This window comes from Balaenoptera musculus, chromosome 4 (genome assembly GCF_009873245.2).
Source record: "Balaenoptera musculus isolate JJ_BM4_2016_0621 chromosome 4, mBalMus1.pri.v3, whole genome shotgun sequence".
Lineage (NCBI taxonomy): Eukaryota > Metazoa > Chordata > Mammalia > Artiodactyla > Balaenopteridae > Balaenoptera > Balaenoptera musculus.
The window spans coordinates 6,796,318-6,823,598 of NC_045788.1; the positions used below are offsets into that span (position 1 = coordinate 6,796,318).

Here is a 27,281-nt window from a genome sequence, read left to right on the forward strand (position 1 = left end):
GGTGGCGCAGTGGTTAAGACTCTGTTCTCCCAATGCAGGGGACCTGGGTTCAATCCCTGGTCAGGGAACTAGAGTTCGCATGCCGCAACTAAGGAGCCCGCCTGCTGCAACTAAGGAGTCCTTGAGCCACAAGTAAGGAGACTGCCTGCTGCAACTAAGACCCAGCACAACAAAATTTAAAAAAAAAAAAGAGCAGGTAATAAATTTTGTCAAGGATATGAGAAAGTGGGAATCCTCACACATTGTTGGAGGGGATTGTAACACGGTGCAGTTGCTTTGGAAGCCGTTTGGCAGTTTCTTAAAAAGTTAAACCAATAGAAAACCCTAAAATAAACCCTCACATATATGGTCAAATGATTCTCGACAAGGGTGCCAAGACCATTCAATTGGAAAAGGACAGTCTTTTCGACGAACGATGCTGGAAAAACTGGACATTCACATGCAAAAGAATGAAATTGTTGGACCCTTACCTTACACCATGTACAAAAACTAACTTCAAATGGATCACAGACCTAAACATAAAATCTAAAACTATAAAACTCTTAGGAGAAAATACAGGGGGGGGAAAGCTGCATGACATTCGATTTGGCAATGACTTCTTGGATATGACACCAAAAGCAAAGGCAACAACAACAAAAAATAGGATTTAACTGGGAATTCTCTGGGGGTCCAGTGGTTAGAACTTGGCACTTCCACCGCAGGCGGCCCGGGGTTCGATCCCTGGTTGGGGAAATAAGATCCCGCAAACTGCACAATGCAGCAAAAAAAAAAAAAAAAAGGACTTAATCAAAATTTTAAACTTCTGTGCACCAAAAGAACATAATCAACAGACTGAAAAGGAGTCAAATCATAGAGACAGAGAGAATAATGGAGGTTGGCAGGAGCTGAGTGGACAGAGTCATGGGGAGTTACTGTTCAGTGGGTACAGAGTTTCAGTTTTGCAGGATGAAATGAATTCTAAGCAGAGACGGTGGTGATGGCTGCAAAACATAGTGAATTTCTCTGTGCCGCTGAACTGTGCACTTAAAAATGGTTACGATGATAAATTTCATGTGATGTGTATTCTGCCACAACTTCAAAAAATAATAATCCTTTTAAAGTTAAGCGTAAATTTATCACATGACCCAGCAAACCCACCCATGGGTATCTACCCAAAAGAAATGAAAACATCCACGGTAACGTGATTCATACTAGCCAAAAAGTGGAAAGAAACCAAAAGTCCATCAACTGGTGAACTGGTTCATACACAAAATGTGGCATATCCATACACTGGAATGTTACTTGGCAGTAAAGAAGAATGAAGTGTTGATACAAGCTACTGCATGGATGAACTTCAAAAACATTATGCTAAGTGTAAGAAGCCAGTCGCAAAAGACCATGTATTGTACAATTCCATTTATATAAATGTCCAGAAAAGGCAAATGTATAGAGATAGAAAGTCAATTAGTAGTCTGGGGCTGGGGGGTGCAAACAGGGTTGACTGCAAAGGGACACAAGGATCTTTTTTGGGGTAATGGAAACCCGGATTTTGGTGATGACTGTACAACTCAATTTCCTAAAAATCACTGAATTGCATGCTTAAAACCAGAGGAATTTATGGCATGCAAATGATACCTCAATAAAACTGTCTTTTAAAAGGGCAAGAACTTGCTATTAAATTATCACTTCAAATATGAGTCTTCTACGGAGTTTCCCCAAAGCGCATCCCAAAATTGAGGCTTATTTTCTCAAATACAAATTAAAGAAGCTTAATACGCTACATTAAAAATCATCATCCTAATAAAAGACCAGCACATGGGGGTCTCCACCTCTGTCCTTTCAGATAGAAAAAAGCAAAAGAAGTCAGAGCATCTAGGTGGCCACACCTCTGCTGGCAGAATCTGTCCCAGCAAAAGAGAAACAGCAAATGACAGAAATAAGTCATTAAGTAGGCTGCCCTGTTTTTAAAATTAGTGGAGAGTGTGAAACAATTAAAACTTGCTAATAATAAAGCCATGTTGCTGGCGTTCCTTTCGGACTCCCTCACCCAACACCTTTGACCTGCTGCCATGCAGTTTTCTGGCCTGTTTACAAATTCATTCGAGCCTCATCAGAATCGAAAATGGATTTCTGTACAGTGACTCTAGTTCCCCTCCTCGAATTCTAGTAGAAAATGTAAGATGCAGCCTCAGGAGGGTGGCGGAGGGGAGACCAACAATTTCTGGAAATTAGTCCAAGGGACTGAGGAGTGAGCCTGGGGCTGGGGAAGGCTGGGGTGAGTGTCTAAATTTTCATTGGCCTCCATTGCGAGCAGTCTGAATTTTGCTCTTAACTGTGTGCATGCATTCCTTCGGGAAGAAAATTCTTTTAATCCTATTTTAAAACAGCAGCAACACCCAGAGTCTGCTGTATGAGCTGTGATTCCAATAAATGTTCCCTTTAGAAGTGAACTGCTGTGGAAGTAGTCTGAATAATGCTCGTGGGATTTGCAGCAGTGCTTCTCAAACTTTATTCCTGAATTACCTAGGCGATCTTGTTAAAACGCAGATTCAGAATCAGTAGGGCCAGGGCGGGGCCCAAGATGCTGCATTTCGAAAAAGTTCCCAGGTGAGGACCACACTTGGAGTAGCAAAGATGCAAAGGAAAAAGATGGTCTCGGGCATGTGGGTGTTAACACCTCTCTCTTCTCCCTGGATTAACGTGAGCTTTCCATATACAGTTTAAATTTAACGGGCTAAGGAATCCTTTCTGGGACGTGAACACTTTTTCTCTCTTCACTGTGTGATAATCCTTCCAGCTGACACAGCTGCCCACGGACAGCCAGCAGACACCGTAAAGTTACGACTGGAAACCGGGATTCTTAAAATTTGGTGACTTTTAGTACAAGTGAAAAGAATAAAGTGGGAGTGGGGGAGGGAGTCTTCCCTCAGGAGATCAAATGTGCCTGGAATTGAGAGTGAAAACAGAATCGGAAGGGGAGACTAGATAACCGGCGAGGTAATTCAGAGCAGAAGCGTCTCTGAAGACCTTAATTAAGGGTGCCATTTTGGTCTGGAAAGCCACAAGGAACCAGAAGAACAAATATTGAAGAGAGGGGTCAAGGGTACAGAGGAGAAGAGAGTGGTCGAGCCTGAGGAAATGACCCAGGACAAGACAAGCAGGTACGGACACCCTATTCAAACAACATCCTTGCAGGCCCTCCACGAGGCACCAACGTCCAATCAACAGAAAACCTTCAGGAGGAGACCTCTGGGTCTGGAAGAAATCCCTGTGTCTGTGCTGGACTTCAATAAGGAACTGCACTCTTTATGCTAAATAATCAGATTTGACTGAACCCAAGGCCCAGGACCCTCAGGCATGGTCTCAGAAGGTGCTAGAATGACTCCAGTGCTACCAAACGGCCTAGGGGTGGGCCAGACCCTTCCTTATGTCTGAGTCATCTCTCCAGGGCCAAACCAAAACATGCATCACCCTTGGAAGGGCCTCAAGAGGTCCTGAGTGGTACCAGGGCCAAGAAACTGGTGCCCCGGAACCCTGAAGCCCAGACAATTCCTGGAGTCTTTTCATACACGCACCCTCCATCTCGGACTTCACCGGTGAAACCTGCCAAAGCAGTCAGCTCAGCCTCCAACGCAGTGGGAAGATTCCTCAAATTGCTTGGCTGGCACTGAGCAGCCCGGGCAACCAGCTGACTGACAGAATGTCTCACTCCTCAGCCTGCTGTCTTGACACCAAATCAATCAGGACGAGCAAAATAAACAGCGCCATATACGCTGCATCCTGGGCCGGCTCACGCTCTTAGTGTATCAGCCAGTATCTGGGCTGATGACCTCGCAAGTCCCCTTAACCAGCACAACCTGCAGAGCAGAGCGTCCAGCCCACGTTCCCAACTGCCCACACCTGGCATCTCGGCCCAGGTTTTACTTGAAGGCTTGCCCTCAACTCCAACACCCCCTTTTCAACGATGCTATTCCCTACACAGGCATTAGGCTGTTCTCCCAGCTCCTGAAGGCGATACATCTGCATTCAAGGCCCTCACCCAAGGCCACCTGATTCTCCTTTCAAAGTCTTTGCCAGATTTATACCTTCTCCTTTCTCACTGCCAAGGCCCTAGGTCAGGCCCTTACTAGCCAGTTAGAAGGACCAGCCTCCTCCCCACCTTCAATCTCTTCCCACTCCCACCCTCCATATAACACCTACTGCACACATGGCTCTACTCTAAAATGCCACTGAATAATGTCAAACACTTCTGTCTGATACTTCCCAAGGCAATTTTCGCCTACATCATCCTATTTTCCCCACCCAATAGCCCCGTAGGAAGGGCCAGTGATTCAGTCCTTAGAGAAGGGTGTGGCTTTGCATTCACCCAGCTGGCAGAGGAGCAAAGACCAAAACCTAGACCTTCTTGCTCTAAAATATCTCATGTCTCCTCTGTCTTAAAGTGCAAAGACTCACTATTAGTAAGTGGATTCAGTTTGACTTTTTCTACTTGAAATTCAAGACCTTCTATCAACTCTTTTCTTCTTTACCCAGTGTATCCTATTTCCCACGATTTCCATTTACTCGTTTTTCCTTTTTCCCCAGTTGGGCTAGTTGCTTTATTAAGATCAGTAATTATTACTTAGCACTGCTTTTTTGTTGTTGTTTTTTTTAAGTACAGTTGACTTACAATACTGTGTTAGTTTCAGGTGTACAGAAAAGTAATTCAGTTATACATATATATGTATATATCTATAGTCTTTTTTTCTATTCTTTTCCACTATAGGTTATCACAAGATATTGAATATAGTTCCCTGTGCTATACAATAGGTCCTTGTTGTTCATCTATTTTATATATAGTATTGTGTATATGTTGAAACCATACTCACAGCTTATCCCTCTCCCTGCCTTGGTAACCATAAGTTTGTTTTCTCTGTCTGTGAGTTTGTTTTGTAAATAAGTTCACGTGTACTATTTTTTAGATTCCACATATAAGTGATATCATATGATATTTGTCTTTGTCTGACTTACTTCACTTAGTATGATAATCTCTAGGTCCATCCATGTTGCTGCAAATGGCATTATTTCATTCTTTTTTATGGCTGAGTAATATTCCATTGTATAATGTACCACATCTTCTTTATCCATTCCTCTGTTGATGGACACTTAGGTTTACTTAGCATTGCTTTTAACTATAATAGTAGATACCATCTGCTGAGCATTTAGAATGTTCCAGATATTGGGCTTCCCTGGTGGCGCAGTGGTTAAGAATCCGCCTGCCAATGCAGGGCACATGGGTTCGAGCCCTGATCTGGGAAGATCTCACATGCCACAGAGCAACTTAGCCCGTGCGCCACAACTACTGAGGCCACGTGCTACAACTACTGAAGCCCGTGCGTCTAGAGCCCGTGCTCCGCAACAAGAGAAGCCACCACGATGAGAAGCCCACGCACCACAATGAAGAGTAGCCCCCGCTCGCTGCAACTAGAGAAAGCCCAGGCACAGCAACGAAGATGCAATGCAGCCAAAAATAAATAAAATAAATAAATTTATTTAAAAAAAGAATGTTCCAGATATTATACACAACTGCTAAATGGACTACCTCACTTTATCATCAAAACAACACTTGACTAAGAGATATATGTTAACACATCCGTGAAGGAATTCTTGACTCTCACCCACCCCAATATGCTTCTCCCACGGTCTCACCCTTTTTTTTTTTTTTAAACATCTTTATTGGAGTATAATTGCTTTACAATGTTGTGTTAGTTGCTGCTGTATAGCAAAGTGAATCAGCTATACATATACATATATCCCCATATCCCCTCCCTCTTGAGTCTCCCTCCCACCCTCCCTATCCCACCCCTCTAGGTGGTCACAAATCTTGATAAATGGAACTACCATCCTTTCAGCTGCTCAGGCCAGCAACCCAGACATTACATTCATTTCTGTCTTTTCTTCGCATGCCTCCCACCCTCCCTGCCAAAAAATCAAATCCTGTTGCTTCTAAACTCATAACACAGCCCCAAACTGTCTCCTTCTCACCCCTCCACTGCTACCACCCTCATCCAAGCCACCATCCACTTATACCTAGACTGCAATAACTTCAACTGGCCCTCTTTTTCCACTCTTTCTCTTAAACACTTTATTCTTCTCAGAGCAGCCAAAGGAGATGCTTGAAAATGCAGGTTTTCTCTGAATCTACTGGAAACAGCCCAGATGTCCGTCAACAGGTAGACAGATAAACTGTGGTACATCCGTACCGTGGAGTATTTCTCAGCAATAAAAAGAAATTAACTACTGATGCATGCAACACCATGGATGAATCCCCAAAATCCTAAGCGGAGTGAAAAAAGAATAGTGTGTACTATGTGGTATCATTTATAAGAAATGCTAGAATATCAAAACTAACCTGCGGTGACACAAAGTAGATCAGTGGTTGCTTCTGGGAGGAGAGGGATACGAAGGTCAAGGAGCAGTAGGGAACTTTCTAGGGTGACGAAACTGTTTGGGTCTTGATATGCATTTGTTGAAACTGCTCAGAGGTGGAGATCAGATCATTTCACTGTGTGAAAATTATACTCTGGCAATCTGGCCCCATCTACTTCTTCTTCACCTCATCTATGCTCATCCCACGCCCACCCCCAACCAGCCACGCTGGTCGCCTGGCTGCCCTTGACCCTGCCAAGGCCTCTCGGGGCCCAGGGTCTTTGCACCTCCCTCTCCCCTCGCACCCCACGCAGAGCTGGCTTCCTGTCATCATTCTGGCCCAGGACGTGTCCCCTCTTCAGAGAGAGCTTTCCAGGCACCCATCTGAAGGAGCTCCCCAGGGGTTCTCATCTATGTCTCTGTTTTCATTCTCTGTGTGTGCGGCACTTACCACTTTCTGTTATTTTCTTGTTTACTGTCTGCTTCTGCTACCAGAAAGCAAGCTCTCCAAGAGCGAGGACCCATCGGTCACTGTATCCCCAGCATCTGAATCAACACCTGACACGTTCAAGAACAAGTTGTTGGATGAATGGGAAAAAGTTGACAATAACGCTCTCTCCACCTTACAGCTCTGAAATTGAGGCTTGTGAAGGGTACGGAATCTCCCCACAGTCTCAGAGCAAGATAGCAGCACATCAGGATTCCAACTGGGCCAACCTGTTGCCCAGGTCCGCGTTCTGAACCACTCTGATGCCTTGCTCCCTTCCGCTCTGCTTTCTACCGTTCGCTCCACCTGGGCTGGGCCCCTCACCTCCGCTCCCACCCGCCCCAGCTCGTGACGCTTTCTCTTTGCACGGACCTCATGCCTGATTATTCGCTTCCATTTTTCTTTCCGTTCATGTCTGTCTCCCCAGCGAGATGAGGACTCCTTGTGGCTTGCACGTCCTTTTGTCACTCACCACGCACCTAGGACAGAGCCGGGCACAGGCAGCTGGCCATTACATGTTCCCCTGGAGGTGGGCGAGTCAGGTGCTCCTGTGGGCACGTGCAACGTGCAAGTCCTGGCTCCCGTGACTCACTTCGCTGTTTCAGAGCACGCCGACCTCGGCTTCCCTGGCATTCTGCCAGCCAGTTTCAACACCAGCTTGTTAGAGCGAATGCAAACAACAGATGGAGCGACCGCTGCCATCAATCACTAGAGTGTTAGTCAGGTGTCATCCCTGTACTTCTGGAATCTCCTGTGTACCACAGAAGCCTCGTAGACGGCTGCGCAGGCCCAGGGCACGCGGGGGCTTCTTAGGATGGTGTCGAGTTCATGGAAATATCTCCACACACCTGAGGTCACTGGAGAGATTACAGAAAGCCTCCTCCTGAGGTTAGGTGGTGCGTCAGGCCAAGGGGATCACTAGCGACATCGTTCCCACTTTTTTTCCAAAATCAATGCATTTGTCTCCTGATTAAAAAAAATAAGCCCAGGGCTTCCCTGGTGGCACAGTGGTTAAGAGTCCGCCTGCCAATGCAGAGGACACGGGTTCAAGCCCTGGTCCAGGAAGATCCCACATGCCGCGGAGCAACTAAGCCCATGCGCCACAACTACTGAGCCTGTGCTCTAGAGCCCACGAGCCACAACTACTGAGCCCACGTGCCACAACTACTGAAGCCTGCATGCCTAGAGCCCATGCTCCAGAACAAGAGAAGCCACCGCAATGAGAAGCCCGTGCACTGCAACAAAGAGTAGCCCCAGCTCGCTGCAACTAGAGAAAACCGGCGCGCAGCAACGAAGGCCCAACACAGGCAAAAATTAATTAAATAATTAAAATAATAATAATAATAATAAGCCCTGTGTCTGGGCCTCTGGGTACAAACAGAAGAACAAATTAAAGAAAGCCTGTTGTAGCCTTTAGTTTAAGTGGACAGCAAAGGAACAAAAAATATAAATAGTAGTTAGAAAACATACCTTTATAGGCGATCTTTTTAGTTCACTAGCATAATTTAGACTTTTATAATATACGGTAGGGCCTCTCCCCCCACCTCCCGTAGGTTTTAACCCGCTGGTCTTACAATATTCACAATCCCCTTGTGCAAATTTCATTTTAATTTGCAGGCGAGGAAATGCGGGTCAAAGAAGTTCACATCATTCACTCAGAGGAGGATTAAAAGTGGGTTTGATTCCTTCTTGCTCTGTCTTGAGCAGAAGTCCAGGCCATCAGACAAGTACCGCGTGTCATCAGGTCCCCGTGAGCTGAGTATCAGGAGATGCTGTTCCAGCCCCAGCTCAGGGCTGCCCTGCTGCTGACCACATGGCTGTGGGCAAGTTACCAAACCTCCCTGGGCCCCAGTTTCCTTGTCTTTAAAACAAAACTTCCTCTCCTCCAACCTCACAAAGCCTGTGAATATGACCCACTTAGTCAACAAATATGGATTGAACACCCACTGTGTACATGGTCCATGGACCTGGGATACGGAATGAACCAAAGTCCTTGCTTCAGGGAACTTCCATTGTCATAAGGGAAACAGATAAGAAACTATATGTGATTTCCAAGTATTGGCAAATGCAATAAAGGAAAGCAAACCAAGGTAAAATTATAGAGTGATGGGGTACTGCTACTTTGGCGGGGTGGGGGAGCGGTCAGGAGGCGTCTCTGAGAAGCTGGCATTTGAGAACAGACCAGAATGAGTTTTAACAACAAGCCACACCAATACCTGGAGAAGAAAAGTGTGCGATGCAGGGGGTACCAGCATGCCAATTAGAAGCCCGAGATGAAAGCAATTCATCATTATAAAGGATTTGATTCTATTTCGACGATAACTAGGTAATGAGTTGTCATAAGGGGTTTGGGCAGGAGCTACCTGAGTGGCAATCTTCCAGAGCAGCCCACGGAAATAAATGTTACATGAATAACTACATGGTACAGGTATAACACCTCCGTGTACATGCACACACAAGTAAAAAAGATGAAACTCCCGTTGTGTTAACTATATCAATTACAGAAAAGATTACTTTACGGCCCATATGAGCCCATTAAATAGTAAGCTTATCTTAAATATTTAATACAAGTTTTCAAGGATGGGCTGCTATGGAAAAACTGTAGGCTGTATAGTAATCTGTGTCCCTCACTGCCACTCCTGGGGAGAAGGTGGCCCTTAGTGGCCTCAGCACACAGTTCTGGAGATGGTGTGCGGATAAACCGGAAGGAACATTCTCTGTCCTGCATCTCCATCCCCTAGGCCAATAACAAGGGTGTCAGCACCCACTGGAGCTTTCTGGACCTGTCTCCAGCCAGCCTTCTAGGAACCCCGCCACTGCACCCAACACGTAGGACTCTGCGTGGTTTACAGGACACAGTGTATAACTCCAGTCAACTTCCAGAACCAAGGAAGGGTAACAGCAGGACTTAGCGTGATATTTACCAGTAAGGGCTCACCAACGCAGACTCCAGGGGAGAAGGAAGGACGCAGGCTGGGCATTCCGCAGCTGTGACATCACAGCCCCCAACATTCTGGCTCTCCTTTCCAATCCTTCTCTGTGTCTGCTTGGCCAGTACGCCTCCTGCATTGCCCGTCCACCTTCCTGCCCTCGTGGGTTCTTCCCAGTACACCCGGAGATCAAATTCCCATCTTTTCTTTCAAAAGCCTAATTAAAATTCATCTTAGGAAGCTGTCCACATCCCATGACTTCCATTCTGGAAATGGTTAGCAATTTTTAACTTGTTTTTTAGCTTAAACACATGTGTCTTGACAAACTAGGGCTATAGGAAACAAGGCCCATGCAGCGCACAGACGCCACGTGGAGTGACAGAAGCCAGAGGCAAAGGAGCCCAAACCGTGCGATGCCACTGATGTGAAGCTTCAGAGAGGCAAAGCTGACCTCTGGCAATAAACATCAGAATAAGGGTTACCAGAGGTGGGGAGGGGGCACAAGGGGGCCCCTGGGGTGCTGGAAACACTCTACAGGTGCTTTATCCGGACCGCAGTTGCATAGACACATGCATATGTAAAAATTCATCCCCCAAATCCTCACACATAGTGATGATTTGAGCACTTTAACTGTCTGCATGATAAAAGTTTTTTTTAAAAATGACTCCTCTGGGGCTTCCCTGGTGGCGCAGTGGTTAAGAATCTGCCTGCCAACGCAGGGCACACGGGTTCGAGCCCTGGTCTAGGAAGATCCCACATGCCGCGAAGCGACTAAGCCCGTGAGCCACAACTACTGAGTCTGCACGTCTGGAGCCTGTGCTCCGCAACGGGAGAGACCGCAACGGTGAGAGGTCTGCGCACCGCGATGAAGAGTGGCCCCCGCTCGCCACAACTAGAGAAAGCCCTCGCACAGAAACAAAGACCCAACACAGCCAAAAATAAATATAATTAAAAAAAAAAAAAAAAGACTCCTGTGGATTGTGCTGAAATACTGCTGTGCGTGAAGTCTTATACAGAGCTATTTGGGGACTTCTGAACACCAAGGACGGGCAATTCCTTACCTCTCTGGCATATCTGGCACCTTCGACAGCCCGAGCAGATAGATATCTGTTTCATCTTCTTTCAGCAGGGAACTCTCTCGGGCCAGCCCAGTGACCATTCTTGATTGTCAGCTTTAAAACCATCAAGGGCATGCATCTGTCTGCCCTGGGCCAGTCATAAAGAACACATTTTGTTTGCTTTATGGCCTGCACGGTTTCAATGAACTAGAAAAGCCTTTGAACATACCTCCCAATAGGAGTACAATAAACATCAAATGAGAGCAGGAGAATGCCTGCCACAAGTGAAGTCCCCTCTGCAAACCATTTGGAAGGACAGCATCCTCTCCACCCCGTGAGAATGCCTGGGAAGAGGATGCAGAGGGCACGTTGGAAAGAGAGCCTGTGTGGGCAGCTTCCCCCATGAGCCACCCCTGCAGCTGGACGCAGCTGCTGAACCTCTTTGGGTCCCGGTTCCCTGCTAGTAACATGACCTTCCCTGCCTTTCTCTTACCCCAGGTGCGGTGGCAAAACACTAACGACAAAACTGCCGATACCAATGGAAAGTTTTTTAAAAATTAAAGAGACATCTGTGGAATGCCTGTGTTCTAAGAACTGTCACATAAGATGATTTCATCTTCACGGTAAATTGACGCCTCCCACTTCACCAATGAGGAAACTGAAAGATAGGCAGTTAAGAGACTGCCCAGGGGCACCCGCCGGCCGGTGGGGTGGGAGGAGTGATCCTCCAGGTTTTCTCCAGGTCGCCAGGCGGTCGGCACGCCTGCAGTTCTACCACAGGTGCTGTGGCAGATTCGAACACTCGAATCGAATCAGATTAGGAGTAGGGAACCATCCAGAGCCAGAAACCGTCGACAACCGTTCCCAAATAGCTATCTTCCTCTCATGGAGAAACAAACGAACTCCATCAGAAGCCACTGAGCCTTGGAAATCCAAGTCTTATTGACACTGCGCTGAGTATCCAGGTCTTTCATCTGAGAAGCAGATGTTCTGATTGTTCCAAGGTACCTGGCGTGAAACTGTATATTTTACCCTTTTACCCTCAACGTTCCCTATGACAGGTCAGACCTGTGGATTTACAGAATTAAATGGACGCAGAACGAAATCCTGCCTATGTGGACAGGTCACTAGGTTTAGATCTACTGAATGGTAAAAACAAAGAAACGAAACCCCACGAGCACTGCATCACAAAATGCTATACGCAAGCACGCGCTTCCTAAAACAAAACAGTCCTCAGCAGATTTTGTACTGTTCTGTCCTATAAACTACTTTTTTCGGTTACAGAAAACTGCAAACTGCAATCCAAAGGCTTTTTGCAGGCTTGCATTTCCATCTTCCCTGAAAGTTTAGGAGGAAACATAATTCGATTTGGTCATCTTTCTCCCTTTTTGCATGGTGCCTGCCAAATGAAACGTTTCGCCTGTGTGCTTGGCTCCGTGATACCACCTTTTGGAGAAGTTACCACATGTTAAATAACTGTCTGCGTTAGATTTATGTGGCTAGAGACTGAGTTTTTAAAAACATTTAATCTACGCCCCCTCCTGTGTTGTGCTTTGCTGTAACAATACTGATGATCTAAGAGTCTCCAGAAAGATACTTTCAATTGGGTTTCTGTTTGCAAACCAACAATCAACTGATACAAAATATCACCTTAAAAAGTTGCCCACGGTGGGGGGATCTGGGGGGGGGGGCGGGAACCACCAGACCTTTGCGGAGGTAGGGGGGCGGGGGGAATGGTAGAGTTATAAAACTGGCCTGTGGTAATGCACGCACAGTTGTACACATTTACTCAAGAGCATCTGACTGCACACTTAACAGTTGCTGAGTTTTATGATCTATAAATTATACCACAATAAAGCTGTTTAAAAATATGCCCAGGGATTCCCTGGTGGCGCAGTGGTTGAGAATCTGCCTGCCAATGCAGGGAACACGGGTTCGAGCCCTGGTCTGGGAAGATCCCACATGCCGCGGAGCAACTAAGCCCGTGAGCCACAACTACTGAGCCTGCGCGTCTGGAGCCTGTGCTCCGCAACAAGAGAGGCCGCGATAGTGAGAGGCCCGCGCACCGCGATGAAGAGCGGTCCCCGCTTGCCGCAACTAGAGAAAGCCCTCGCACAGAAACGAAGACCCAACACAGCCATAAATAAATAAATAAAACAAATACTTAAAAAAAAAAAAAAAATGCCCAGGATTCACAAAGCGAGATTTTTCAGGTTTTGAGTGTTATTCAAATTAACGTGAAAAGCATTCGTTTCTCCTCCTTTGCAAATGTATTTACGGTATTTGGGGGCAATACGATTTTCTTCCAAGGCAGAGTTTCTCAACTTCAGCACTACTGTCATGGGGGCCAGATCATTCTTTGTGTCGGCGGGGCTGTCCTGGGCTGTCCTGTGCATCCGAGGATGTTTAGCAGTATCCCCGGCCTCTGTTCACTAGCCACCAGCAGCGCTCCCTCACCCCAATTACCATGACCAAAAATGTCTCCAGAACTTGCCAAACATCCCCTGGGGGGCAAAACAGCTCCTGGGTAAGAGCCACTGCTCTAGACACTGAACATTGCAAAAGAAACTTGCTCTCGGGAGGAGTGACTGACAAATACAAACACAGGCGCTCAGGACTCCCCCTAACGTGAAGGCTGGGTCTAGTGCCCCATTCGCAGCCCCCTGGCCAACGTAGGAAGCTTTTTCTCTTACGGTGGTGCCTCTGCCTGTGCTCGCTGCATATTCTACAGCCAGTGTCACTTCTAGATTATAAACCATTATTTGTTAAATGAAGACTAATTTTCTAGTCCTGTGCCTATGTCAGTCTCTAAGTAAGGCACTCAGCCCAGAATCAAAGCAAAGTTCTGCATAACTGCTTTGCAGCCCCTGACTGGGACACTGAGTACAGCAGCAAGCAATTTCTTTTCTTTTCTTTTCTTTTAATTTTTATTGGAGTGTAGTGAATTTACAATGTTTTGCTAGTCTCCTGCTGTACAGCAAAGTGAATCAGTTATACATAGACACATATCCACTCTTTTTTAGATTCTTTTCCCATATAGGTCATTACAGAGTATTGAGTAGAGTTCCCTGTGCTATACAGTAGGTCCTTATTAGTTATCTATTTTATATATAGTAGAGTGTGTACAGGTCAATCCCAATCTCCCAATTTATACCTCCCCCCCCTTTCCTCCCTGGTAACTATAAGTTTGTTTTCTACATCTGTAACTCTATTTCCGTTTTAGCACCAGGCAATTTCATTTTGCCAGCATGAACCCAACATGTTTAGGTTCCAGGAACTCTGGGGAACCTTCCACCTTTGAACTTCAAGGTTGAAGTCATGGTCTCCATCTTAGAGATGAAGCAATCCAGGCTCAGAAGAAAACTAAGTGACTTGTGCCAAGACCATAAAGTGGCAGAGCTGGGATAGGAGACTAAGCCCCATGTTCTTTCTTGGCTCCCAAGCTTACAGGGTATCCCCTACTCTGAGCTGCTGAGAAAACGTAGGGTGCACTAGACACCTGCCGGATGCCTCATACACAGGAGCTCATTTGAAATCCTCACTGTTAGGCTGTGAGGTGAGGGCTATTATTCCTACTTTACAGACAAGGAGATGGAGGCTGAGGTAAAGTCCTTGTCCAAGGTCACACAGCTGGGCCTGAAATGTGAACTCAGGTGGCTCTCGGCCACCACTCCCTCCGGCCTCCCCTCATGTAAAAATGGCTTATTTCACTAGGAAGAGTCAGTCATTGGTTTTTGGTTTTTTACTACCTAAATTACATTTTCATTCAAATAGATGTGGATTTGGGCTACTCATAATTTACTCGGGGCTCCTTTTATAACACTAAAAATCCAGTCCTATGCACATCCGTGAGAAAAAACCCTATGGGAAAAAATCCTCTCTGCCCAGTTGTCAAGAAGTGGTCAGGCTAAAATTTCACTACTGCTCTTCTAACAGTTAATCATTTCCTCCGTTTTCTCTTCTCTCATTCATTCATCCAGTCAATAACCACATCACTTAGGATCTATTCAGAGTGACAAACACATATCAAATAATCACACAATTAAAAATCATGATGAAAGCATCAGTTAGGAAAAGTAAGTACAGAGGGGGTTCCGAAAATTTAGAATGGCAAGGCTGGCCAGGGTTGTAAAGGACATGCAAGGAATCTGAGATTTGCAGGAAGAACTGGGAGTTCGTTTGAAAGTGAGGCAAGGGACTTTCCTGGCGGTCCAGTGGTTAAGACTCCTTGCTTCCACTGCAGGGGGCGCAGGTTCAATTCCTGGTTGGGGAACTAAGATTCCACATGCCGCGCAGTGCGGCCAAAAAGAAAAAAAAAAGAAAAAAGAAAGTGAGGCGAGAGGAGATTTTGGTCCTAGTAAACAGTGTGTGCAAAGGCCCTGAGGTAGAAAGGAACCATGCACGCAAGGCCCTGAAAGGGGGCCAGAGATAGCAGTGGCCAGGCCACACAGGGTCTTGTAGACCCCTCGTAAAGAGAAATTAAGGGTCCTAAGTAGGGGCAGAGCATGGTCAGATTTACATTTTTAGTGATCAGTCTGGCTGTGTCACATGAGCGACCTGTGCCAGGACACAGTTCAAAGAGCTCTACTCTGGATCCTGCAAAACAAGTTTGTTTGTTTCTTTTTTTTTTTTTTTTTCCCCCTTCTCTCTGGGGTGTGGTGCACCTCCCTGGCTGTGAGCTACCTCCCTTCTTTCTCTGTTTCATTTGTGAAGTTTAAAGGCCAGATCTTTTATCAGGTCTGGGACCTGTTTTCTTTCAGTAGCCCCCCCAGTAAAGTACTTCATCTCTTCCCAGAGCCCTCCCCACTCCCTAACTTCTCTATTCTCTCCAACTTGCTAAGTGGCCAGTCAATGACAAAAGGTAGGAGAATCTGTCCTTTGGGGCTTTCTTACATAAAGAGTAGAGACAAGCTGAGAAAGAAATACAGATTCCACTCTCTTGCACCTCCTCACACTCAATCAAGCACAGTTGGAAGAAAAAAAAAAAAAAAAGCAAATCTGAGATAATGTTAAGATTCCTGGATTCCCTCTTGGCCACGCACACCCGCCTCCACCAATCTAGTGGCCGCCGCCAATGGACTTTAGCTCCCGCTGGCCCAACTCCAAGCTTTCATAACTACTTTCAGTTTCTCCACTACAAGAAGCTTCATCTGACCGCACCCTGCCCCGCTAAGAGTCCTTAGCAGCCACTGACACTTCTTCCAGGAAGCCCTTCCTACCCCACCCACCCTTCGTGCCTCCTGCCCGTGAATGCCCTGCTCTGAGTTCCAACAGCACTCTAAGAAAGCAGGTTCTTCGAACTTCATTGTAATTGGTTCACCCAACACATGTATGCAAGTGCATGCACACACATGGTCTGTAGGTCCAGAAGGACAGATTCTGGGTGTCACTGTCCCAGCATCTAGCACAATGCCTGGCATCCGGTTGAGAACCCCTCTAAATACTTACTGAATGAATGAGCAAATAGAAGTGGACACATTCAGAGTCTCCCAGGGGCAGGAAGAGAGACCTTAAATGAGAGAGGTTTTCCCTTCTTATAGGTTTGGTTGTGAATGTGAACATGAAACACTGAAGTTACAAATTTTAGAAAAGGCGCTACATTTCACTCAAGGAAATTTGAAAGGATCAAAAATATCAAAGCAGGGCACACATGCTCATGGTTTTAGACAGGACCAAAAACTGCAGGAAAGTTTTCAGACGTTAAGGTGGGAGCAGGGAAAGAAGATGCTCAGGATGGGAACCCAATAAAAAGCCAGAACAGAAACACAAGAGCTGACACGACTCCCACCTGAGCCCACTCTGGCTGCAAAACGCCACGGCAACCGAATAACTGACCCCGTTCTTATCTCTGTACAGTTCTCCCTTCCGCCCACTCCTCTCCCGGTCTTGTTCTCATTCGTCAAATGACCTTCATAACCAACTCCTACCCCTTCACCTTTCTTAAAAGCACACTCCCCACTGGATCATTTTTGCATTCTGTCTTCAGAAATGCCAACCATGTGGCATTAGTGTTTCACAGTTTCACTTTCTTGGCTGAATTCAAATGGGCTAATCTTATATTGTCCAGGTCTGAACTAGGGTCTTGCTAGTCGGTGGACTAACATCACATCACCTGAGAGTCTGTTAGAAATGCAGTCTCTCAGCCCTATCCCAGACCTCCTGATGCAGAATCAGCATTTACCCAGCTCCCCAGAAGAGTCCTGTGCACACGAAAGTTTGAGAAGCACTGGGCTAGATCCTACGTTCACTCAACAAACATGTATTGAACCAGTGCCGGGTCTACAGTGGGTGTTCAACATGCACAAGAGGATGTGAATGATGTGGAGAAAGGAAGTACAGATATTCCACTGAGGTTGAGAAGCTCCTGTAAATACTAAAATCAGCATCACCGGGGTGCGAGGTTCTAGCAGGATTAATAACCTTACGCCCAAATTCAGACGTGGCCAACTGCATCTGGGCTGTGGGAATCTGGAATCTGGGAACTTGACCCTGTCTGCAGCAGGCGGGAGGAACACAGGGGAGGTGTGTGAGTGTGTGTGTGTCTCTTCCCCGCTTCAGCCACAGGCCGCAGGAGCTGACAAGGCCAAGTCCCCGCCCCCCTCAGCTGTCACCCTGTCAAAACAAAGCCGCTGCTGACAGCGCAGGGCCAGCCTGCCCCGCGGCCTCGGGCAGTGCTCCCACCCCGGGAGCACGGCGCCCACATCTGGATCCGCAGCTAAGGGGCGGCGGGGTGCCCGGAGCTGGGGTGGAGAGGGGATGGCCAGAAACGCGCGTCCTCAAACTGAGCAGTAGCGCCCGCCGCGCTGGGCCGTCACCTTGCCAAATCCTGTTTACACCCCGAGAGGCTGGGGCAGCGTTTCAACTAAACAAGTAAAAATACAGTAATGACTGGGCTGTCACCGCGCGCCGCAGCGCCTCCGCCCCCGGCCGAGGGCGCCCAGAGCTCCAGGACCCTAGCTTGGGGCTGCGCCGCCCACCCCGCGCATTCCGCCCCTTCGAGCTCCCAAAGCGCCGGGAGTCCGGAATCCTATTCCAGCCTCACTCCTTCCACCCAGCTCCGCCCAGTGGGACGCGGGGAGAGGAGGGCGGAGAGGGGGCGCTCAGGTCCCCCAAAAGATGTTGCCTTGGCCCCGCTCCACTCCCTGGGAGGCGCCTCCGGCGAGCTCCTACAGAGCAACAAAGCCCCAGGGCAGCCCAGGAGCTCGGATGCGGAGGCAATTCCTTCCAAGGGGGAGGAAGGAAAGGCTCTCGGTCGCGGCGATCCCTCCTTCCCACCCTACAGCACTCTGGTCCGAAAAGCAGCTAATTGGGCGCGGGCGACAGCAGCACTTCCGCGGTGCCGCGGCCCCGGGCGGGAGGCGGGGGCGGGAGGGGGAGGGGGTCCCGCGGGCCCGGCCGCGGCCCCTCGGGCCGGCCGGGCGCCGAGCGCGTACCTTGCAGGCTGAGTACACGCCGAGTTTCTCCAGTTTCTTGGCCCGCGGAGCGGAGCGCAGCTGCGCCTTCTTCACTGCGATCCGGGCCGAGCCGCCGCCTCCCGGCCCCTCGGCCGTGCCCGCCGCCGCCACCGCCGTCGCCGGTCCGCAGGCGCCCGAGCCCCCGGCGGCGGCGGCGGCGGCGCCAGGGGAGCCCTGCGGCGGCGCGGGCGGGGGCGCGGGGGGCGGTGGGGGCAGCGCCCCGAGCCCGGCCCCCGCCCCGCCGCCGCCCGGCCCGGCCCCGCCAGCCTCGGACATGCCGCTCCGGAGCACGGCAGGAGACGCCGAGTGTCAGGCGCCGCCGCCACCGCCGCCGCCGCCGCCAGGGTCTCCCTCTCGGGCTCTGGTCGCCAGGAGCGCGAGACCCTCCCCCCGCGCCCTCCCGCCCCTGCGCCCACCCCCCTCCCCGCCCCCGCCCTCCCCCGCGCGCCACCCGCCCGGCTCGCTCCGGTCGCGGCCCGCGCGCTGACGGTGGCGGCGGCGGCGGCGGCGGCAGCTGCTCCCCCAGGAGGGAGGGGACTAGCGGCTCCGCGGCCGCCGCCGCCACTGCACACGCCCTCCCCCGGCTCTCCTCCCCGGGGCCCCGCTCGGCGCCCGGGCCGCCGACATGGCCCTGGGGTGCGGGCGGCGGGTGCCGGCCTCTCGGTAGGGTTGGGGGCCAGCCCCCCGCCCCCACCCCTCGGCTCTGTCCCGCTGTCTGCCGAGCGTGCACCCCCCACCCCGCGCCTGGCACCCTGCGCTCGCCCGCCAGGGGGCGAGGCCAAGCCCGGGGGAAGGGGGAGGGGGAGGGGGGCAGGGGCCGGAGCCCAGGCACCTGCTGGCCGCCTCCGTCTCGGCAGCCCACCCCGCGCCCCCCAGGCTGACCCGGCGGAGGGAGGGGGCGCGGCAGGAGCGCGGGGGAGACTCCCATCATTTGTTCCTTCGCTCCATTCCACCCTCTCTCGGAACAGAGGCAACTTCCTCCACCCTAGCGGGAGCCAGAGAAAAAAAAAATATTTTTGAAAAGTACCCGTCCATGCTAATCCTTTTCTTTGTTGCCAATGCACCAAACTAAAGGCGTGATGTTTTCCATTTCTCTTTTTAGATACTTTTCCGTCCACCTTCTCTCTTTTAATTGAGAACGCTTTCATCTTATAATCAATTTCTGGATTGCATCTGCCAGAGGAAGGAAAAGACTGTTAATCGATATTTTCTGTAATTTTTGTATGAAAGTGCTGGTTGTTAAAAGAACGGTCGTCCCAAAAGCAGGGTCACAATGAAAACTAAGCGCAGTGGGAAAAGTTTGCTAATAGGTCTCATCTCTGCAGAGTTGGAGTATAACCTCACTTTCTTTTCTGTAATGTTCCATAGTTTTCAATTTTGATATCACCAGCATGCATATTAACCATGAAAAAAAAATTAAGCAGCATCCAAAAGAATGTGTTGATTTTGGCCTCAAACTTAAAAAAAAAAAAAAAAGGAAAAAACTCGACTCAGCGTTTTCAACTTTGTTGAAACTGTTGCAAACTGTCGTTTTCATTGTTGATGACAATGAAGGTGGTGTTTAGTAATTCGGAGACCACGTTTCAGTTTTTTTCATTTGAAATTGTGCACCTTTGGTTGGCCTCTCTAAAGCAGTTTTTGAAAACCTAGCACTGTATCTCAGGACCCTTCACAAGTGCCCTGCTTTTGTAATGTGAGTCATAATTTCTGTATAATATGGGTCATAATGTGCGTATTAATCAACTTCTTTACATACAGTAAAGCTCTTGCCCAGCTCCGGCCAGACCGCCTGCAGAAATGTGCTTTTCCCTGGAAATATTCCCCTTCCCATCCCGTTTTTTTCCAGTTAATTTTCTCTATCCTTTTTCTAGTTTCTCTGTGTTCTTTTTACTTTTAATGCAAAGTGATATGTAAAAATGAACTTTTTTTTTTTAAGTTTGTAGATCCAGACAGTGACATTAAACAGCACAAAAGGAAATAACCTCTCCCAACTTGAGTCCCGTCTCAAGGTCTGAAACTGTAGACTCTCTGGTTCCACCAGGACAGTTACCTGGGACTTCTTTTCTTAGCTTGATATGCTCCGCTTTACTACTGTTACTTGCTTCTGGCTCTACTGAGGTGTTTTGCAGATTTTTATGATTCTTGCCTAAGCTGGATGGGAGTCTTAAAGACTGAGATCCCATGAACAAAGTCCAATATCATGATGTCAGCAGATATTGATAGGGGTTTAGGTTCCACAATGTAGGCATTTGTCAAACTGATGGCCCCCTTGAGATCTGTGCATTTCACTGGATAAAAATATCCCTCATATATTAAAAAATTTTTAAATATTAAAGTCTAGTTGGTGGTGCACCTGCTGAAAGTTTAGGGGTGCAGTGTCCTGATATATGCAGTATGCTTTAAGAAGCATTAAAAAAAAAAAAAGATGGGGTGGGCTAGGGAGGGTGGGAGGGAGGGAGATGCAAGAGGGAAGAGATATGGGGACATATGTATATGTATAACTGATTCACTTTGTTATAAAGCAGAAATTAAGACACCATTGTAAAGCAATTATACTCTAATAAAGATGTTAAAAAAAAAAAAAGATGGATTGATGCATCTGTGAATGTGCTAATAGGCAGATGAACAGATAGATACAGGATAAAGCAAGTAGAGTGAAATGTGAAATGTTAAGAGTTGAATCTAGGTAGTAGGTATAAGAGTGTTCACTGTGCTGTTTTTAAAATCTTCTATGTTTGAAATTTTCATCATAAAATGTTGTGGGGGGGGAGCCCAGCTTCAATATTAACTCACCCATCACCCCTTCCTCCCAAGCTGTCCCCAGAATTCAGGAGGCAGGCTATTTCCAGGATGTTCTGAAGCAGAAGAAAACAACCTCATTTCAACCGGCCCTGAAAACCATCACTGTCTGAATGGTGAATGGCTTGTGACATCGACTGAACATTATTTTTCATTATTTCCCTGCTCAGAGCACCCAGATGACATAGTGCCTTAGGCTGAAGGCCCACAGTTTCAAGGCCTTATTCAAAGTGTGTTATGAGCACCAGGCAAGGACAGTTCAAGGGCAAAGGATTCAGGAGGCTTGTTGCCTCTGCATAATCAGGCTGCTGTGAGCATTTAGTGAGCTCCTGTGTGCAGTCCTTCTATGAAGTGAGCACCAAGAAAAGAAAAGGCAATGTTTTCATTTACAAAGTATTCACAACTGTGAAAGGATGTCCATCTAAAATGGAAATCTCCTGCATGTGCCCTGAAAAGAACGGAACTTGGAACTTAAGAACGGAGAGACTGATTTGCCCTAAAGGTTGTTATACAGAAGACCCAGATTTACCTCCTGACCAATGAAAAAGCGCCAAGAGTCTCTTCCCGTCCTCAAGCCAATGAACTTACTGCTTAGACTGCAACGAGACTCCCCGTCTTTGCTCTCCCCCACCCCATAAATACAGCCCACCCACACACCAGCACAGTCGCCCTTAGCTTGCTGTGGTTTGCATTTCCTTAAATTGCAATTCCCATGCTATTCCTGAGTAATCTCAATTTCTGGTAGTTCAAGCTTGCCTCAGTTTACCTCTTCATTTAGTTTAACACAACTTGCTGAGGTAAGCAAACCACAATTAGGAAAGAAAAGGCTTGGGGAGTAGGAATTGAGGGAGCAGGTTGACTCCTGGAGGTTAGTTCTGGCTTATTAATACTATAGAATAGTATGCAGCTATCACAAAGAATGACCTTTATACAAATGTAATAGCACAGGTAGATCTCCAGGAAATGCTGCTGAATGAACCCTGTACAGTATAATACCATCTATATTAAAAGCAAACTCACGCTGGCATATAAGTACAATTCTCTATGTGTTCAGTCAATGCATATAAAAATGCAAAAGCCAGAGAAAGATTTAGAAAGATACACAGCCGACTCCTAAATGTCGTTGTCTTTACTGGGCTCCCTTGAGAGTAAAACTTCTTTTTCTCATTTTTATATTCCCAGTGCCTCACTCAAAGAAAGTTCTCAATAAATAGTAGTAGTTCTTTCTACCTGCAAACTGGACTCTCTGCTTCCCTTGCTCTACCATGATCCCCCTCTTCATGGTAGAGTTTTAAAATTGTGAGTGCAGGGACTTCCCTGGTGGCGCAGTGGTTAAGAATCCGCCTGCCACTGCAGGGGACAGGGGTTCAATCCCTGGTCTGGGAAGATCCCACATGCCGCGGAGCAACTAAGCCCGTGCGCCACAACTATTGAACCTGCGCTCTAGAGCCCGCAAGCCACAACTACTGAGCCCACGTGGTACAGCTACTGAAGCCTGCGTGCCTAGAGCCTGTGCTCTGCAACAAGAGAAGCCACCACAATGAGAAACCCGTGCACCACAACAAAGGGTAACCCCCACTCACTGTAACTGGAGAAAACCCACGTGCAGCAACTAAGACCCAATGCAACCAAAAATAAATAAATAAAAATAATATTAAAAAAAAAATTGTAAGTGCAAACCTGATGCTACAACCCCCTGCTTGAAACCCTCCAAGGGCTTCTCATAACATTGAAAATACAATCACAACCCCATAACCTGATTGGCAAGGCCTACCTCTCCAGGCCCTTCTCCCAGGTGTGTGGTTTACTCCAGCCTAACTCAGGAAGCTTTTTCCTGCCTCAGGGCCTTTGCATTTGCTGTCTTGCCCTACACCTTCCCCCAGACAGCATGGCTGGCCCTATTCATCTAGTATCCTTTGCCTGGAGATGTCTTCCCATCTAAGAAAGGAAGGATGGAGACCATCTGCTGCTACTCCAACATCTAGTACCTCTTTGCCATATTCCTTCTTACCCACCTCCTATAATACACCAACATCCTGAAGCCCACAGATGGATTGAAATTGTCCCCACTGAGGATGCAGACTCGAAGGACTAGTCTGGACAAGGGGGTATCACAGCAGGTTTAGCCCAGTGTGGCCAATGGCTGGCATCCTTCCCTCCCAGCACAGCCACCTGCTTATTTAGAGACAACAGCTCGATGAGAATATAAAATAAAGAAGGAGGAGACAGATGCCTTAGAAAGTGGCTGTGATCACTGGACATTTATTTTAATAACCTCTAAAATAAAATCTATCTGTCTAAGGAAAAATTACTGGAAAACAATTATAAAATGAATCCTAGGATGGGGAAACATAAAATCTCCGTCCCTGGTTTTCAAGCATCTTTGCAATTAAATCATGATTTCCAGTGTGAGTCTTAACTATGCACCAAATACCATTAGTGCCATTTTATTCACTTTTATTTTTAGTTGTTCTTAATAGCAATTTTCATATCTAATGTGAATAGACCTAAATGTGTTTGGCTGAGCACTGCCCTTGTAAAGAGAGAGGGGTTTTTCCCTTTTGTTTTCTGTTTATAATTACTAACACATATGACTGTTTTACCAGCCTACCCACCATTTACAATGAAGGTACAAAGTAAGTAAAAGAAATGAAGTCTCCTTCTTCTGAACTCCGGCTAAACGGCTGACTGCTTTTCTAAAGCAATATGTGAGTATCTATCTCTTTGAGCAGCTTGAAAATTATATAAGAAAATCAAATTTCCAAAGAACCAAACTTTGGTATGACCTAGATTTTCTCTAACAGTCTGAATATCATGAATTTTACTAATGTTAGTGCCAGATTATTGTTTAAAATAAACGTAAGAGGGAGTCTAATTCCCTAACTCTATAAAAGTGTTCATACACATAATTTCACAAATTAAGAAAAAGATTTTTAGGACAGGTTTCCTAGTTTAGGGTCTCCTTATCAAGGGAAAATCTGTCTCCTCAAGTCCTTAATCTTAAGTCCTGGCTGGCTGACCCTCTGGGTCTAAAAATCAAAGCTCAGAGTGGAGTATTTCAAAATTTATAAAGTAGATGCTAGGGCTTCCCTGGTGGCGCGGGGGTTGAGAATCTGCCTGCCAACACAGGGGACACTGGTTCGAGCCCTGGTCTGGGAAGATCCCACATGCCGCGGGGCAGCTGGGCCCGTGAGCCACAACTACTGAGCCTGTGCGTCTGGAGCCTGTGCTCCGCAACAAGAGAGGCCACGACAGTGAGAGGCCCGCGCACCGCGATGAAGAGTGGCCCCCGCTTGCCGCAACTAGAGAAAGCCCTCGCACAGATACGAAGACCCAACACAGCCAAAAATAAATATAAAAAAATAAAAAATAAAGTAGGTGCTATACAGCAGCAACCACTTTGGGTGAAAACAACAAACAAACACAAAAAAAGTGTGAAGCATAGTAACATGACATCCTCCCAAAGCACAAAAATGTGTATGTTGTTATAAAATATTTCAAACATATAGAAAAATAAAGGGAGTGATTTAATTTCTGTACATTCACCAACCACATTTTCTTAATGTTTTCATTTGCCGGCGAGATATATATTATTAGTTTAAGAAATCCTCCTTCCTAACTCCCTTTATCTCAGTTTCCCAGTGCCTGCCTCCCCAGAAGTAAACATTCTAAGGCAGGCTGTATCCTTCTTGTTCATGTTTTTCAACATTTACAAAATAAAACCTGTAGTAAGCACACTAATTAAAAAAAATTTTTTTATTAAAGTAGAGTTGAAATACAATGTTGTGTTAGTTTCTGGTGTACAGCACAGTGATTCAGTTGTACGTAAATATCTATTGTTTTTCAGATTCTTTTCCATTATAGGTTATTACAAGATATAGTTCCCTGTGGTATACAGTAGGCCTTGTTGTTTATCTATTTTATATATAGTAGTGTAAGGTATATAAGTTAATCCCAAACTCCTAATTTATCTCTCCACCTCCCGTCTCCTTTGGTAACCATAAGTTTGTTTTCTATGTCTGTAAGTCTGCTTCTGTTTTGTAAATAAGTTCATTTGTATCATTTTTTAAGATTCCACATATAAGTGATATATGATATTGGTCCTTCTCTGCCTGACTTACTTCACTTAGTATGATCATCTCTGGGTCCAGCCATGTTGCTACAAATGGCATTATTTCATTCTTTTTTATGGCTGAGTAATATTCCATTGTATATATGTACCACATCTTTATCCATTCATCTGTCGATGGACATTTAGGTTGCTTCCATGTCTTGGCTATTGTGAATAGTGCTGTTAGGAACATTGGAGTAAGCATGCTTATATTAATTGTCTAGCTCAATGAATTTTTATATATGCATATACTTGGTCATCCACCATCCAGATTGATATAACAATATATTCCCAACACCCAAGAAGGCTTCTCTTTGCCCCTTTCTAGTTAGTACCCTAAGGCAACCATTATTCCGGCTTCATCATCATAGATTAGTCTTGTCTGTTCTTGAACTTCATGTAAATATGCCCATACAGCATGGGCTCATGTTGTCAGGCTTTTTTTTTCAAATACCATTATGTTTATGATATCTGTCATGTTGTTCCATGTGCCATATGTCACTTATTTTTATGGTTGTGTAGTATTCTATTCTATGACTATCACAGTTTGTTTATTCATTCTCTTGTTGATGAGCATTTCCAGTTTTTTACTACTATGAATAAAGTTGCTATGAATATTCTTATAATGCCTTTTCGTTGTCGTACATGCTTATTTCTCCAGGGTATATACCTAGGGGGGACAGTTGCTAGATCATAGGGAAAGTGTATGTCAAGCTTTTATAGGTCCTGTCCCTCCCAAAATGATTGTACCAATTTATACTCCTGCCCACAGTGTGTGAGGCTGACAGCGCCGCCCTCCTCATAAAGCTTTGGTACCGTCGATCTCTTTAATTTTCACCATTTTGGTGGTTGTCGAGTAGTATAGTTCTTTGTGGTTTTCATTAGCATTTACAACATACATAATAACATTGAGCACACTTTCATTTGCGTCTTGGCATCTAGGATGTCCATCTTTTGTGAAATAAATGTCTGTGCTAGTCTTTTACCCATTTTTTATTGTTTTATGGTAGATTTTTAATGTACAGTCTGGATTGGAATCCTTCGAGGGATATATATGTTGCAAATCTCTTGGTCTGTGACTTGCTCTTTCACTCCTTTGAGTGTCCTTTGATGATCAGAAGCTTTTAGTTTTATGGGTTTGATTTGTCGGTATTTTATTTTATGTTTAGTGCTTCCATGTGTCCCATTTAAAAACTCTTTGCCTAGCCTGTGTTTGTAAAGATACTCTCCTATGCGTTCTTTGAGTTTTATTGACCTTATCTCTCACATGTACGTCTCTTTTGCAACTCAGTCAATTACTGAGTATAGTGTGAGGTGGCAGTGGTCATGGTCACCTTCTTGTTAAACTTTCTCTTTGTATTTTATTTCTAAACTATCATGTGAAATGTTTGGAGCATAAGGATTGCCTTACAGCATGGCCTTCTAGCTCAATCTTTACTGAGAGTTCCCTGTAATATTGCCTTTTAAGAATAGTCTTGATACTCCCATTAAAGACTGCAGGCTCTTTAATTCGTTTTTAAAGCAGGACCACCCTTGGCCTCAGGCAAAAGGAGCCCCTACACTGAGGTCCACAGTTTAAAGATCGCTCGTGTCATAAACGCTCAAAGACAAAGTGGAGGCGGGGGCATCTCTGTCACTTGTCACTTGTCACCTGGTATGAGCTTCAGACAGGGCAACCCCGTAAACCTAGACTTCACCCTTCTACCCAGCAAGATCAAGCCCTTGCCTGAGACGCACTCCCTCGCATCTGTTGTCCTTGAGCCTGGAAACAGAAGGCGCCTGCATCGGAATACTGAGAAGTTTTGCATGTGAAAGAGGCACAGTTTTGGAGTGCAGGAAGGATTTGAGTGGCAGGAATGCTTAGGTAAGAGAAAAGACAAATTAATTAACTTGTCAAATCCTCCTTCTAAGCATGAATGCAAAAGATTCTTGCATAACAAAGTATTCTTTCCCAGAGTACCAAGCAGCCGTTTTCTTTCTTCCCTTTGTGTTCCAATTCATGGTTCTGAGGGTCCTCATCAACTAGCGCCACATTCACTAACGCTGCCCAGTGTC

At 46.6% G+C, this 27,281-nt stretch overlaps 2 protein-coding genes across 3 annotated transcripts in view; one reads left to right on the top strand and one right to left on the bottom strand.

Annotated features, from left to right (window-relative positions):
• KAT2B (lysine acetyltransferase 2B) overlaps positions 1-18,704 on the bottom strand; it is a 104,200-nt gene extending 85,496 nt beyond the window's left edge. The window contains exon 1 of one of the 2 annotated variants that reach the window (XM_036850349.1): positions 18,296-18,703. In XM_036850349.1, the coding sequence (XP_036706244.1) occupies positions 18,296-18,592 (297 nt within the window). In that variant the 5' untranslated portion in view covers positions 18,593-18,703. Of the gene's footprint in view, positions 1-18,295 lie in introns of both variants that reach the window. The other variant, XM_036850350.1, reaches the window with a different exon arrangement.
• The window catches only part of PP2D1 (protein phosphatase 2C like domain containing 1), a 41,092-nt gene continuing 32,401 nt past the window's right edge, over positions 18,591-27,281 (top strand). Inside the window, exon 1 of the mRNA XM_036850785.1 lies at positions 18,591-18,661. Coding sequence (XP_036706680.1) covers positions 18,591-18,661 — 71 coding nt within the window. The remainder of the gene's footprint in view (positions 18,662-27,281) is intronic.